The sequence below is a fragment of the Pelophylax lessonae genome (genome assembly GCF_965119305.1).
Source record: "Pelophylax lessonae genome assembly, chromosome: 8".
NCBI lineage: Eukaryota > Metazoa > Chordata > Amphibia > Anura > Ranidae > Pelophylax > Pelophylax lessonae.
In genome coordinates this window covers 84010628-84027274 of record NC_138775.1, presented here as the reverse complement: position 1 = coordinate 84027274, position 16647 = coordinate 84010628, and the positions used below count along the sequence as shown (strand labels likewise).

General features: G+C 47.9%; 1 protein-coding gene across 1 annotated transcript in view; it reads left to right on the top strand.

The window, feature by feature from the left end:
• Positions 1–16647, top strand: part of NUP210 (nucleoporin 210) — a gene marked incomplete at its 5' end in the record, with an annotated part of 331314 nt that overhangs the window by 192308 nt on the left and 122359 nt on the right. Inside the window, one exon of the mRNA XM_082265210.1 lies at positions 5338–5496. Coding sequence (XP_082121336.1) covers positions 5338–5496 — 159 coding nt within the window. The remainder of the gene's footprint in view (positions 1–5337; positions 5497–16647) is intronic.

Below are 16647 nucleotides of genomic sequence, written 5' to 3'. Positions count from 1 at the left end.
TTTAAAAGCTAATCCCATTCATCGTCTGTGCATACGTTCACAAAATTCTACAAAGTTGATGTGTGGGCATCTTCGGATGCCTCTTTTGGCCGCAAGGTTTTGCAGGCTGCTGTTTAAAGAGAATCTTTTTTGTTCTCTTTGAGGGTGTATGTTTTTGCTAGGTGAGCTCCAGTTGTTCCTTTTTGAGCTCCATATTTCCTGATTGGCTACAATTAGCCTTTGGGGAGTTAAGTTCTTCTTTGCGTTTTAATACTGCTTTGGGACATCCCAATGGTCTGAGAAGATATGGAGCTGCGTCTGTCGAACAATAGTACTGGATTTTTGTACTTACCATAAAATGGTTTTCTCTGAAGTTCATTGACAGACGCAGCTCCCGCCCCTCTGCTTCTGAGGTATAGGGTTTTTTGTCTTCTAAACACTGCTTGCAACTAAACTGGCTGCTGTAGCAGTGTGTGGGGTTATGCCTGCAGGGACAGCCCCCATAGGCGTGGTAAAGCTTTGCACAAATTTGGTTTTATTGGAGGAGAGGAGATTACCCTTCCTCCAATCGGAGTGTCTTGCATTGATTCAAAAGCAAGCAGGGCTTTTTATAAAAGGAGGTGCCAAGGGAGCAACCCACGTTAATCAGTGTACTGTATCTGGAAATACAAGTCGCAGCGCCAGGCATTTAGCAGCGTGCCGGCATCAGACAGATCTCTTGAGTTAAAGTAAGATGTAATAAATGTAGCAGCTAGAAGTGGTGCAAACTTCATTAGCGCTAACTCGTTAAAAAATGTATTTTTCGTTCATCGACTGACACAGCATTCCAGAAATCGTAACTTCTGGGTTATATTGCCTCCTCCAGTAGGGAGACTAGGCAGAACAAAAAACACCTGGCTATGCACATGGACCATCCCCAGCTTGGTATATAACCCCCCCCCCCCCTCTCTGCTCTATGTAATCAGTTTTAATCTGTCTAGTCAGGACTAAGGACCTAGGCTTACGGCTGGGATCTCTGGTCCTAACGTTTTTGTTTTTTTTTCACCTTCCTTACTTTGTTTTTGTTTTTCTCTCGGGAGATCTACAATCAACTGCCGGGCTGGACGATAATCTAGATCCAGGCATTCCGCCCAGCCAGTGAGCACATGCAAACTACACACTAGGTGGGCCGCAACATAGCCTCACGGACAGAGGCTGGCCCGCGAGGTAAACGTCTTGCAGGGTTGCTTACGACTGGGCTTGGGTCTGAGTCGTAGCGGTCCCTTGGCCGACAGCTCCACTACTTCAGTGGCAAAGATTCTGTCTGGAGCGTTACCCGCACCATGGAAGGGTAAGTACAGTCCCCCCTCTCCCCTTTTGGTGTTTTTTTTTTTTGGGATGGACGCGGGTATCTTTGGAAGGTCGGACCTGCCAACAGGTTCCCTCCTTCCATTCTTAAAAATCCCTCAGTGAGCTGGGCTTCTCCCCTGTCTGGCCCTGAAGTCTGGTGAGGGTCCCAGGGTGGAGGATGCAGCGAAGACCCCTGGGGTCTCCCCTGCTCCTGCTATCACCACTCTGTAAGGGTCCTAGGATAGTGTGTCCTGCCCTGGTAGTCTGGAGGGGTCCCAGTGTAGGAGACCCCTAAGTGCATGCCCCACTGTTTGCAGTGTGGGTATAGTGCAGGGGGGTCCCAGTGCAGAGTGCGCAGTGGAGTCTCCCCTAATGTGTGTCCTACATTCAGGAGGGGGGTCCCCTTGCAAGAGGGTACAGGTTTGCAGAGGGCACAGGGAAGATCCTGGCAGCATGCTGTAGCTGATTGCGGCCATTTTCCCTTGGTCTGGCTGGTCTCTGGTTGGCGGCCATGTTTGTGTAGCCTGATGTCAAGGGGGCCATTTTCCCTTTGTCTGGCTGGTCTTCAACTGGTGGCCATGATGTCACGGGGGCCATTTTCCCTTAGTCCTGGAAATGACTGAAGCCTTGTGGGGATGCCGAAGCTCCACCTCTTCCTCCTCAGTTTCCTCTTCCTGTGACCAGGTCATATGAACAGGGATGGAGTCCATAGTGATGCTGGGTCCCAATTCTCGGCACTCCCCTGAACAGTAGGGTGAGTCCTTGGGCGTCCCTGTCATCTCTGCTGATAGGTACCCTGAGCCTTGGGTGGGGGCCTTTAGTGGTGCCAAAAGATTGCTTTTGTACTGCACGGTCATCTTTTCCTTATTGAGCCTCAGGGCCACATCTCCCCCACTAACCCCCTCATGGAGGTGGCAGGTCTCTCGGAACCCCAGCTTCCCATGGTTGCATGGACGGTGGTCCTGCAGTCCTTAGTGTCCCGGATGGAAGTGGCTTGTGGGCAAAGGCCCAGGAGGAAGCATCCCCTGCCTTTCCCTGCTCAGTCTGTCTCATCTGATTCTGAGCCTGATGCCACTGTGGACATGGCCCATCCAGGGGGGGCTCAATATTACACCCCCAGATCCATCTGATAGTGAGGATGATTCCTCCACGGTCGCAGCAGCTAATTAAATAGCGCTGGTAGACGCACTTTTGCTGCAGTGCATGAGACTTTAAAAATGGAGAATGAGGCTGATGTAGCCACGGACGTGGCTGTGGCGTTTGGTATGCATAAGTCACCTCATACTCCAAAGGTGTTTCCTTATGTGCCTTATTTTGACAGGTTTTCCTGTAGGAAATGGGAACAACCAAAATTACCCTTTGTGGTCCCCAAAGGTTTTGCTGTACGTTACCCTTTTGAGGAGTCTCTTTTAAAAGAGTGGACTAGTCCCTTGTCCTGTAAGGACCCAAGTGACAGAAAAGTGGAAACTGTGGCACGCAGCAGGTTTACTATGGCTGGTTCGTCATTGCGGCTGGTCTTTGCCTCAGCCCTGGTGTCTCAGACCCTAATTAAATGGGCCACACTTTTGCACCTGGGCCTGAGGGGTGAGCAGGTCCCCACTGCTTGATTTAGCAGACCAGTTGGTCCATGGGCTGCAGTTTATTTGTGATGCAGCTTTGGATCATAGAAAATGTTGTGCTTCTGAGATGGAGTATAAGGGAAATAGAGCTTTCAAATCTTCCCCGGGAGGTTCCAGGCATCCTTGGTCTGGTAAGCCTAAAGCTAGCTTCTCCGGACCCACAGACAAGATACCTTCAGCATGAAGGTCTTCCCTCGCCAATTATTGGGGTGGGGGGACATCTTCGCTGGTTTCCAGCCTCGTGGACCTCCTTCATGAGCGTCAAGGGAATCCACAAAATGATTCTTTTAGGGGTACCCAGAAAGGGGGAAAAAGATTGTCCTTTTTCAGGTCCTGAGTCTCCTTGTGCGGATTTAATTCCTGCAAAGGTGATGTCCGAACTACCTAAGGTCCCCCCTATTCCTGCCCAGGTGATTGATTATCGAGGTCTGATTATAATTCTGACCAGGGTGGTCCTTCCACTGGACAAACTTGAGGAACCACAGGCCGTGATTTACCGGCTGCTGTCACACAGATAGAACCTGTTTGCAGAATGGGAGAGAGAACCGAGTCTGGTGGTATCCACCTTCAAGACAGTTCTCTTTGCACAGTCCTTCATGCAGCTCCTTTAGCAGGTTCGGCTCCACAGGAGGATAAAGAGGTTCCTGGCCAGATCACGGGTTCCTCTGGCAAACGCCACCGGCATCCAAGGGCCACGGTAAGGCCAGTATCATCCTTGGCTCAGGCTTCTTCTGCAATTCCTGTGAGGAATCAAGAGTGAGGATCTTTCAATCAGTCTGGTGGCCATAAACGTCCCTTGGGGGCTTCCTCTCAGAGAAGACCAGTTGTCCCAAGATCAAAATCTACCACCTTGCTTTACAGTCGCTGGATTAGCTATTAAAAGCCAGGTGCTGACAGATAAAGATCTGTCTGGATCAGTGATCCCTACTATGGTGAAGGTGAGGAAGTCGTCTTCCAGCAAAATATACCTACATAGAGCAAGATATATCCTACGTAGAAAGCGTACATTTTTTGGTGTGAGTTGATCAACACTCATCCTCGATCCTTTTCTTGTTGATCAGAAGTTGGCCTTGAGTGCTATTAAGGACCAGGTGTCTGCCCTAGCAATCTTCTTTCAGCGACCCCTAGCCACGCACTTTTTTTTTTTTGAGAATTCTTTTTATTAGTAGCCACGCACTCTTTAGTTTGTACCTTCATTCAGGGGGTAGACATGTGGCTCCACCTGTACGGTCTCATTTGCCGCCATGAGATTTAGTACTTTCAGTTCTACAGAAACCTCCATTTGAGAATATTCGGGAGATTCTCTTGTCTACGTTATCCCAGAAGGTTACATTCTTGGTGGCCATTACCTTGGCCCGCAGGGTATGGGAATTGGCGGCATTATCCTGTCGCAGTCCCTATTTAGTGCTCCATAGGGATAAAGTGGTTCTTCGTACCTGCCCAAAGTTGTGTCTGACTTCCATTTGAATGAGGACATTGTGTTCCGTTCCTTGTGTCCCAAGCCGGCTCATCCAAAGGAATTTGCTTGGCATACCTTGAATTTGGTTTGTGCGATTCAGGTGTATCTGGCAGCTACTGAGTCCTTTCGGAGGTTAGACTCACTTTTTGTGGTTACTGACAGACCAAGAAATGGCTGGCTGCTTCTTTGGCTACCATCTCCAGATGGAGCAGACAGACGGTGACTCAAGCCTATTGCATTAAAGGTCAGGTTCCACCTTTCCCTGCCACGGCGCATTCTACTCTAGAGCTGAGTCCTTTTTGGGCCTTCTGTCATCAGGCATCAAAATCACAAGTTTGCAAGGCGGCCGCTTAAATCGTCTGTGCATACCTTCACAAAATTCTAGAAGGTAGATACTTTGGCATCTGCTTCTTTTGGCTGCAACTTTTTGCAGGCTGCTGTTTAGGAGGGGCTGTTCCCTCTTAAAGGGGTTTTTCTTTAAACTTTTATTTTTCAGAGACGGGGGCTCCTGTGACCCAGTTAAGACTCCTGTGTCCAGGTTAAGGGCTCCTATGTTTAGCCTTGGGTTGTTTTACCCACCCTTCGTTTTCCTTTTTGGCACTGCTTTTGGATGTCCCAGTAGTTATGATGTCCATCGATGAACGAAAGAGTACAAAAGTGAAAAATGAAATTTTTGTACTTACCGTAAAATCCATTTCTTTGAGTTCATCGACTGACACAGCACCTACCCCTCTATGGAATTCTAATACTGCTTGCTACAAAACTGATTACCTAGAGCAGAGAGGGGGGTTATATACCAAGCTGAGGACGGCCCATGGGCTTAGCCAGGTGTTTTTTCTTCTGTCTAGTCCTACTCCTTTAGGGTAAGTACAAAAATTGAATTTTTTGCACATACTTCACCTTTAACATCATAACAACTAAAATGTGTTTTCCTTTGTGGATCTCTCATAGGTGTCTGTTGAGCTTCCGGGACAGTACAACTTTGCCATGAATGTGTATGCCAAAATGAAGGGAAAAACTGGACTCAAAGTGACTGTTCAAGTCACTGACCCACTGGCAAAGCAGTTCTTTGGCCAGGCACATGAACTTTCTGATGAGATTCAGATTCAGGTATGTTCTAGTCAATACTGTTTTACTCTTAATCGCTTGAATGCTGGATTCATTATTATTATTCATTGTTACTATTATTACCTATGTATAAAAGGTTTCTACCTTTTTTAATGTGGGCTTGAACTCAAATTAAATATTTTCTATCTTTTAGGGAGCATTTAGAAATGTTAATTGTGCCTAAGCAGTACCCTGAAAATAAACATTTTTTCCTAATTCTGCCTCAAATCTAGCATTGCACTTCTTATGTCTACAGTCTTGTAGTTGTATATCCACTTGCCGACCAAGCCTTTTCTGGCACTTTTTGTTTACAAGTTTAACCATTTCCAGACTGCGCAAAATCACATACATGTACGTGATTTTATGCACGGGTTTTCGGGGGGTGCACCGCTTACCCTGTGATTGGACACAGCGGAAGCCAATCGGCTGGTCCAGTGGTTGCTGGGACCCACCAATCGTTAGGCATGGCGACAGAACGGCTGTCTGCCTATGTAAACAAGGCAGACCGCTGTTCTCTCAGGAAGGAAAATTAAGATCTTGTGTTTCAGCTAAACTGAAACACCGATCTCTCTCTTCCTCTAGTACAGTGGTTCTTAACCTTGTTGGAGGTACTGAACCCCACCAGTTTCATATGCGCATTCACCGAACCCTTCTTAATTGGAAAAATAAAATATGATTTTTTCAAATTCAAAACATGGGTATATATTATTTTAGGTATATATTTATACATAGGTGCACAAAATGAACAAAACCATTAAGAACAAAGAACAAAACCATTAAAACATAAGGGGGGATCTATACCCCATATAGATCCCCCCTTACAGCAGGACAGGGTGAGGTGAGGTCCCGTCCCCCTTATAGATCTCCCCCTTACAGCAGGACAGGGTGAGGTGAGGTCCCGTCCCCCATATAGATCTCCCCCCTTACAGCAGGACAGGGTGAGGTCCGGACCCTGGCCTGCTGTAAGGGGATCTATATGGGGGACCCCAGAGTGACCTAACCTCACCATGGCCTGCTGTAGGGGGGATCTATATGGGGGATGATGTCCCCCATATAGATCCCCCCTTACAGCAGGCCAGGGTGAGGTCCCGTCCCCCATTTATATCTCCCCCCTTACAGCAGGCCAGGTTCCCCATAAAATAGATCCCCTTTACATAGTCTTCTCAGTGTTCTCACAGTCATTCAGACAGTCAGTCACTAGACTAGTACAGCCAGTACTACTCCAGTCCTACCTTTTTTTCACCTGTGTCCCGACTCCCGATCACAGGCTAGGTTTTCCGGCTGCAGCACCACTGGCTCTCTGGCCTCTCACCTGCCGGCTTCTTCTGCTGCTGCGGCTGCCTGGCCTGGTGGTTCTCTCCCGCACTGCGCTGGGCGGCCGCTGCTCGGGTTAGTCCCTCCCCCAGACAGTCCCTCTCCGCACCGCACGCCATGCCTGTCTCCCCACCACTCCACAGTGGGCGACGCCGGCTCTGGCTCAGCAGTGAGAGTGAGCCAGAGAGAGCTGCGAGTGCGAGCAGATTCAGTGGGCAGCGGCAGCCAGCCTATCATGACAGAGTGAGTGACATGACACTGCGGAATGGATGCCCCCCCAGATGTTGCGCTCGGTGTGGCCGGCCCCCCCTGCACCCCCCACGCTACGCCACTGGATGTTATCTATTTCCATGATGACGGAGCGGGAGCGGAAGGACATGCCCGAAACTGGAGAAATAGTCCCTGACAGCGAAGTGGTACTAGTGGAGGGTGTGCCGAACCCTCGAGACTGACCCACCGAACCCCCTGGGGTTCGATCGAACCCAGGTTAAGAACCACTGCTCTAGTACATCCACTCCCTGTACAGTTAGAAAGCACTCCCTAGTAGCGCACACAACCCCTTGATTGCCCCTAGTGTTAATCGCTTCCCTGCCAGTGTCATTTATGCAGGAACTTTATGCAGGAGGCTTTTTTTTTTTTCTTTTTTAGCACTGATCACTGTATTGGTATCACTGGTCCCCAAAAAATGGCACTAAGTGTCAGATTTGTCTGCCGCAATGTTGCAGTCCAGCTAAAAATCACTCATCGCCGCCATTACTAGTAAAAATAGTAATAAAGTCCATAAATGTATCCCATAGTTTGTAAACGCTAAAAATTTTGCGAGAACCATTCAATATACACTTTTCTTTTCGTACATCACGGGACACAGAGCCATAAATCAGAACATACGGGTTATAAAGCCACCTACAGGCAACCAATCAGAAAGAATGCCCCCTGTATAACCCCTTCCACACAGGAAGTACTTCTCTCCAGTGTCTAAAGCTGATGGTCACTGTGGAGTATCTCTCCATATTTCTTTTCAAAGAAGAAAGAAGATATACTACATACCCTGATCAAAGATCACTGAATCTAAGGGGTTAGCTATCAGATCCATCTTAAACAGTCAATGGACTAAAAAGATGGTACCTGAACCTCGCAAAGCAGATACAAGGTTTTGCCTGTAATGCTGTCCCTTTTTAGGCGCTAGACCCTGGGATCTGGACCCTTGAAATACCACACCCCAAAGGCGCTCCGTGTAGGGTGCTCTACAGGTCCAAGGCCGTGGTCCCTCTAAAAACTAGGGGACCCAGTCCTTGAAGGTCGCCAAGACAAAGCTCACCGTGATGGGTGAAGATTGGATTCCTGTTTCAAAACAGAATCCTGAGGCAGGACTGGTGAGTCCAATTTAAAATGTTTACACATACAGCAAACCTTGAAGGTAAAAGTTGTTGGCATAATTGCAAATATTTTATGCACTGTTCCCTTTAAAAAAGATAAGCGACCGAGTGCCATGTGAGTAACTTAAGTTAGTACCTCAAGTTTGTCTTGCTATAAAGCAATGTCTGCCCGAAAAGGGCTGGGTGGGGGCACAGTTGAAGAGACATTGTGATGCCACCATCAGGCCTTGAGGGTCCTAGCCGTGCTTCCACTGTGTCTACTGAAGAGCAATTAGCCAATCTGAGCCATTACAGTTGTCAGGCATAGTAGCTACTTCAAGTACTTTTGCCACAACCTACGTTACTAAGGATTATTTGGCATCAGCATTAGCCAGCCTTGAGGGTAGGATTGCTGGCATAATTGCAGCATCACAAGGAGGGAGGAAACGTGATAGATCCCCCTCACCTGAGCCACCCACTGAATCAGTTCAGGATTGGGCAGAGGATGTGGAAGAATTAGCTGATGGTGACCCTATGGAAGTTCAAGCTGAGATTTCCACCTCTGGGCAGTCAGGGTCAGAGGAGTCTCTATCAGCCTCTCAAACACAGTGTTTAATTCAGTCTCTTACTGAAATGATCTGGATACAAATTTCCTCCCTTAGAGACAGCTGAAGTCTTTTTCCTCTCTAGGCTCATTGCGCCCTCCTCATAGTCCTCAAACGTTTCCCATACATCCACACTCTGCGCATGAAATGGGTAATAATTGGGATCCTGATAGGATTTTTGTTCCTCCTAAAAGGTTTTCACTATTGTATCCTATGGAGGAAAAGTTTACGAAGAAATGAAATATACCCGCTGTGGATGCTGCCATTTCTTTGGTTAACAAGAGTTTAACCTGCCCTGTGGATAATGCCCAGGTTTTTAAAGATCCAGCAGATAAAAAGTTGGAATCTTTATTGAAAGCCTCCTTTGCGGTTGCAGGATCTGTGATACAACCAGCAGTAGCGGCCATAGGAGTGTGTCAGTCTTTAACCTCCCTGGCGGTAATCCCGAGCATGACTCGGGGTGGATTTTTTAGTCCAGGATCGGTATCCCCGAGTCACGCTCGGGGTAGATGTGCATAGAGCGCAGCGGTGTCTCTTGCCTTCTCCTGGCAATCCAGCGATGATCTCTTATTGCTGTGACCGCCAGCCGAGAGTCCCGCCGCTCTTCTGTTGGTCTGATGACTTCCTAGTTCCGTTCCCTGCAGCAGCAATGCTGCATGGGAGGGGAACTAGGGAGGGAAATTCAAAACGTTGCACAAAACACAAACACATTTTATATATAAACACACACTCACACACACACACACACACACACACACACACACACACACACACTCACTCACACACATTCTCACACACACTCTCTCTCTCACACACACACACACATATATATATATATATATATATATATATATATCTATATACACACACGCGTGTGTGTGTGTGTGTATGTATGTATGTATGTATATATATATATATATATATATATATATATATATATGTATGTATGTATGTATATATAAAATTATATTATTGATTCGATTATATATATAATATATGTGTATATAAAACGCATGAATTATAATCTAATCAATAATATAATTTTATTATATAATAAAATTATATTATTGATTCGATTATAATTCATGCGTTTGTGTTTCAAATTTATCACATCTGGGATGTCTACTAGACTCTTGTTTTGGTCAGGTTTAAGTCAGTAATTACTAAGAATTGTAGGCCTATAATACATAACGCCAAATTTCCATGAAAAAAATTGTACAGCTTTTGGTATATAATTCCTGACATAATCATACTGCCAGGGAGGTTAAAAGACCTTATGAAGTTAGTGTCCAAGACGGTTCCTTCTCAAGGAGAGTCTGTGGAAGATCTACCTCACACATTATGTTTCGCAGTGGATGCTCTTATGGATTCCATAAGGCAAATCTCATGAGTTGGTCTGATAGTGCATATGTGCACAATATGGTTAAAGAGCTGGTCTGCGTAATTACCATGGAAAAAATTACTGGCTAGCTTCCCTTTTCTGGGAGAATGCCTTTTTGGTGGTGATCTGGAGAAGTATATCCAAAATATCTCGGGGGGGGGGGGGGGGGGGAGTACGTTGCTAGCTGTGAAAAGGAAGAGCAGGTGTCCTTTTAAGATCAATAGACAATAACCCTCAGCCCCACGCCTAAACTGTAGAATTTCGTCCTTTTAAGATCCCCTTCACTCCTACTACCAGTGCTTAGTGCTTCTAACTGCAGACGGTGGCGACAGCCTCAACCATCTGGGTCCGGAATCAAGCCTTCAGTGCAGGGTCAGAAAAATCCCTGGGCCCAGAGATTAGAAAAGTCTTCCTCTAAGCCTACTCTGTGAAGGGGCGCCCCCACTTGGGGGGGGGGGGCCTGCTGCAGTTCTCAAAGGTTTAGGGGGAATCGATCCAAGACAACTGGGTTAGCTCCACTATTTTGCATGGGTACAAACTGGAATTTTGCGTGTTCCCGTATCCTCGGTTTGTAAGCTCAGGTATACCAACAGATCCCCCTAAAAAGGTCTCTTTCTGGCATTGGAAGCTGAAGGCTCAAAGAGTGATAATGGAGGTTCCGGAGATGAAAAGTTCAGGGGTTTTTACTCAAACCTGTTCGTAATCTCCAACCCAAACAGGGATTTGAGACCTATTCTGGATCTCAAAACCAGTTTCTGAGCATTCTTACTTTCCATATGAAGTCAATTCGTTCAGTCATGGCCTCCCTACAGGGAGAGGAATTTCTAGCATCCATAGACATCGAGCATGTATATCTTCACGTGCCTATATTCCAGGTTCATCAAAGGTTCCTACGCTTTGCAATAGAAAACCCATAATTTTCAGTTTGTGGCCCTGTCCTTCGGGTTAGCCACAGCTCCAAGAGTGTTCACAAAGATGCTAGCTCCAGTATTTGCTGTTCTAAGATCCCAAGGGATTATCTGTAATGGGATATCTGGATGATCTATTACTAATGGATCAATCGGCTTCGGCTCTAAGCCGAAATGTCCTCCAGACAGTACAGTTCCTAGAACGTCTGGGTTGGATACTGAACTTGGCAAAATCAGCATTACAGCCGGTTCAGTGTCTGGAATATCTGGGTCGTCTTGTGGACACGGTACAGGGAAAGATATTCTTGCCAACAAGAAAGGTCACAGACCTAAAGGATCTGGTTCGGTCTGTAGTAAGGCAGAGATATCCTTCTATACGTCTTTGCATGATGTTACTTGGGAAGATGGTGTCCACATTGGAGGCAATTCCCTATGCTCAATTTCATGCCAGACCCTTACAGAACAACATTCTCTCTATATGGACCGGAAGGGTTCAGTCTCTGGACTGGTCCATGTCTCTGGTACCAAGAGTACTACCAAGTCTGAACTGGTGGTTGACCAGGAATCTGAAGAAGGGGAAATCCTTTCTTCCAGTGACCTGGAAAGTGGTGATTACAGATGCCAGTCTCTCTGGCTGGGGAGCGGTTCTGGAGGAAGCCACTGTCCAGGGGAAATGGTCTTGGGTAGAGAGAGGTCCTTCCATCAACATTCTGGAAATCCGAGCAGTCAGTCGGGCTTTGAAATACTGGACGCCCAGACTTCGGGGTCACCCTGTCAGGGTGAAATCCGACAATGCCACGGCTTTGGCTTATATCAACCATCATGGAAGCACAAAGAGTCAGTCAGCCCAGAAAGGATATCATCCTGTCCTGGGCAGAGAAGTTTGTGCCACACCTGACATCAGTTTTTATTCCAGGTATAGAGAACTGGCAGGTAGATTTTCTCTATCGTCCACCGACGAATGTGGCTTGCTGCTTAATCATAGACGGTTGGGTAATAGCTCCTCCCACCAGGAGTGACCAGGCATTTCAGACAAAGGTTTCACATGCCCAGGGGGCGTACCCTGGGCTATTACCCTCAGCCTCACCAAAGCACAGACCGTTTTTTGCTGCCTGGTTTCAGGAGTGGCTACACAGTTCCCTGCGGAGATGTTTGTCCTGGTTTCATTTTTAAATGTCTTAAAGGGAACATTTTTCTCTGTCGCTCATTGACAGACGTAGTCTTCTTGATTCACAAGAACTGGGTTATGTTGTCTCCGCAGGAGCAGGACTAGGCAGAAAGAAAAAACGTTCTGGCTCCACCTTAGGGGCAGTCCCTGAGGGTATATCCTCCCTCTCTCTGCTACAAGGCATCAGTTTTTTTCTGTCTAGTCAGGAGTAAGGACCTAAGTTCCTTGCTGGGATCTTTTTGGTCCTGGCAAGATTTTTTCTTTAGAAAAAATATTTTTTAGGTAGTTTTCTCCAGTGTTTTTTTCCTGTGAGATCTTCAAGCAAAAACGCCGGACTGGGCGACACTAGTGGTCACCCCAGCCGGCCTACGAGCGCGCGCAGACCATTGCATTGCGCTTGGTCGGCCGCGACACATTCAAGTAAGTATGCGGGGCCGGGCTGGATGTTGAGATCCAGTGGTCACCCCGGTTTCTGCCTACGAGCGCGTGCAGACCAGAGCTCCGCACTGGGTCGGCCGCGACGGAGTCCCATTGGAGGGACTGACCTTGCGAGTTAAAAGTCTCGCTTGGACGCCAGGAACCAGAGAGTCGAGGCGTCCGGAGTGGTCCACAACCCCCCACCCCGGTGGAGAGGGTATTGTGAAGAGAGGGTGCCTGTCGGTTCGGTATGGTGAGTAAACGTTCCCTTTTTTCCTCGTTATGAGGCAGTATGAATTATGGGCCCCTCCATACATGGTCAGTATATATCTGACACTAAAAGTCCCCCTTGTAAATACAGTATGTGTTTGGTGGGAAGTGGACTTGGTTTGAGAGCTAACACTCTACCCAGCAGACTGTAGTATTACAGCAGACATAGGAGGTATAATCCTACCTTAATTGTAGTGTACCTCCTGCAGATCGATAAACCGCCACTTAGCAGAGATGCAGGTGGATGTGCTGGGAAAAACGATTTCGGCGGTCCGCCGCCATTTTGCCGTAGACTAGGTGCATGTATGTCCTCAGGTCACGCCGGCCGCCATGTTTTTGGAGTCTATTGTCTCCTGTATGGGGGCGGCCATGTTTGATGAGCCCAGCTACCTCATGGAGCGCTGGGAACGCCGGAAGGCGTACACAGGGGGCGGAGCCACGTCCTTCTACCCGGGAAAACGAACACAGCTCTTTCCAGTCTGTAAAAGACAGACGCTGACTGCAGTTGGGTGGAAACTTCTCTGCATCGGGTGGTGAGCCTTGGGGGTCCCTCTCTCTCTCTGTGGGGATCGAGAAGCAGGTACTCTGAGGGGCGCTATTGCGCTAGGGGGAGACACATAAAAAAAAAAAAAAGAGGTATTTTTTTGATTTAAAAAAAAAGAAAAAGTTTTTTTGTTTTTTCTGGCAGAGGTGTCCTGAATTAACATGGACCCTGCCACTCATGTATCTCCACCGGATCCCCTCGAGGTGTCTGCAGGATCCTCCAGCACCCCACTGACGGTTGAATCATTGTCAGCTATTATGGAAACTTTTGTGTCCCGGGTGGAAGTGGCTTGTTAGGGACAGGGCGCAAGAAAGCGACCCCCGCCTAGCCCCTTATTATCTGAAACTTCGGATTCAGACTCTGAGCCTATTTCTGCAGTTGCAGGTACTTCATCTGGGATTGGTGTCTCGGGTACTGTCTCTTCAGACAGTGAGGAGGATGTTTCGGCATCAGCCATAGCCCGAGAGGAAGCGTTGGTAAACGCACTCATTGTATCTGTTCAAGAAACCTTAAGATTACAGGGTATTCCGTCGGAAATAGCTGAAACTGAAATCCCTTTTGGGACTAAAAAACGCATCAAAGTGGCAAAGGTTTTTCCATTGCCCAAATGTTTTGGCAATCCAATCAAAGAAGAATGGAGTCTGCCAAAACGCACCTCTGCTATTTCTAAACGCATTAACAGGCGTTATCCGTTTGAGGAAACCCTCATTAAGAAATGGACAGAACCACCTGTGGTGGATTCACCAATTGCTAGATTGAATAAAGCCACGGTTATTCCTTTAGAAGACGCTCCGTCTTTTAAAGATCCAGTGGATCGCAAGATAGAAGCTATGTCTCGCACCATGTTTTCCTTGATTGGATCAGCTTTCAGACCAATAATTGCTATTGGTCTGGTTTCGCAGACTGTAACTGAATGGACCAAGTGGTTACGCCGGGACTTAGAAGAGGTCCCTCAGGCGGTATCAGATTTGTTGGAACAAATGATACAGGGGTTACAGTTTGTGTGTGATGCGGCGTTAGACGCCACTCCATTATTGGCGCGAGCATCAGTTTCAGCAGTGGTTCTCAGGCGTACACTGGCTAAAAGGTTGGTTAGCCGACCAAGGGTCCAAAAAAGCATTGGCTAATATCCCCTTTTTAGGAGAGCGGCTATTTGGAGCCAACTTAGATGAGATCATTAAGGATCTCACGGGTGGAAAGAGCACCTTTTTACCGCAAAAGGTTAAGGGTAAAGGAACTCGTCAAAGACGAGGGCCTTCTTTCTCTGCTCACAAAAAGTTTTTTCGTCCCGCGGGTGAAAAAATTAAGTCCTCCAAAGCTCCTTCAGGAGGCTTCAGGGGACGTTGGTCGGGCAAGCAAAAGCCCGCCCCCTCCAGACCTGAAGATAAATCGTCCAAAGCCTGAAGGTGCGCCCCCACCCATAATTGGGGTGGGGGGACGTCTTCGCCGGTTCCCCGAGCCATGGCTTTCCAGAATCCCGGACAAGTGGGTTTGCGAAGTCATAAGGTCAGGGTACAAGATCGAGTTTCGATCTCTCCCACCGGCGCGATTCTTCCCTTCCAATATCCGACTATCCCCGGATCGTTTAGAAGATCTGCGGAGAGCAGTCACGGATTTACTACAACAAGGAGTGGTAGTCCACGTTTCTTGGACAGAACGTTTTCAAGGGTTTTATTCAAACCTATTTACAATACCCAGGAAAGAGGGCAAAGTGCGTCCAATTCTGGACTTAAGGGCACTCAATTCCTTTCTCAACATAAGGAAATTCAAGATGGAATCCATTCGCACAGTAGCAGCCTTCCTGCATCCAGGGGATGTCCTAGCGTCCATAGACATCAAGGACGCCTATCTTCACATTCCCATTTTCGCAGGACATCAGCGGTTTCTACGCTTTTCCGTAGAAGAGAACCACTATCAGTTTGTGGCGTTACCTTTCGGTCTCGCCACGGCTCCTCGGGTCTTCACGAAGGTGTTGGCCCCAATGCTGGCACTACTGCGCCTAAGAGGCATATCGATTCTAGGTTACCTAGACGATCTCCTGCTTCATGCAGAGTCTCCTCAGACCCTGCTACAAAACATAGAAATTACTATAATTTCTTTACAGGAATTCGGGTGGCTGGTGAACCAGCAAAAGTCATTTCTGGTTCCCACCCAGAGGCTCGAATATCTGGGTCTAATTCTAGACACAGTCAGGTCAAGAGTTTTCCTTCCGGTAGGGAAACTCCGGAAGATTCAATCAGCAGACCAGTTGTTACTATCCAACAGCTGGTCTTCTCTTCGAACTTGCATGAGGGTTCTGGGATTGATGGTGGCTTCCTTCGAAGCAGTCCCATTTGCCCAGTCCCATACCCGAATTCTTCAGCAAGAGATTCTTCTCAGATGGAATCGGAATCCGGAATCCCTGGACAATCGGATCCGATTGAGCAAACAGACCAGAGAGTCTCTGGTCTGGTGGCTTCGGTCTCCGATGCTCAGCCAGGAAAAGTCATTTCTGCCAATATATTGGACGATAGTGACCACGGATGCCAGTCTATCCGGATGGGGAGGAATTCTCGGTCAGTTATCTGTCCAGGGACTTTGGTCCCTGGAAGAATCCAGGTTGCCGATAAATGTATTGGAACTGAGAGCGATCAGACTTTGTCTGATTCACTGGACCGAGCAGCTCCAGGGCAGCCCGGTTCGGATCCAGTCGGACAACGCCACGGCCGTGGCTTATGTCAATCACCAGGGGGGCACCAAGAGTGTCCGAGCGGCCAAAGAAGTGGCTTGCATTCTTCGCTGGGCGGAACGATTTGTTCCAGCTATCTCTGCGGTGTTCATTCCGGGGGTGGAGAATTGGCAGGCAGATTATCTCAGCCGTCAGACTCTGGATCAGGGGGAATGGTCCCTCCATCCAGAAGTTTTCCACCAGTTGTGCCTACGGTGGGGCACCCCGGATGTGGATCTGTTGGCATCACGATTCAACAGGAAAGTACAGAGATTCGTGGCTCGCTCCCGCGATCCTCTAGCAGAGACCGCAAACGCACTGATCGCCCCGTGGGGGCAATACCAGCTAATGTATGCCTTCCCTCCTCTCGGGTTACTGCCAAGACTTCTTCGCAGGATAGAGGAGGAAGGAATTCCAGTAATCCTGGTAGCTCCGGACTGGCCTCGCCGAGCTTGGTACGCCGACGTGGTCAGACTGGTGGCGGA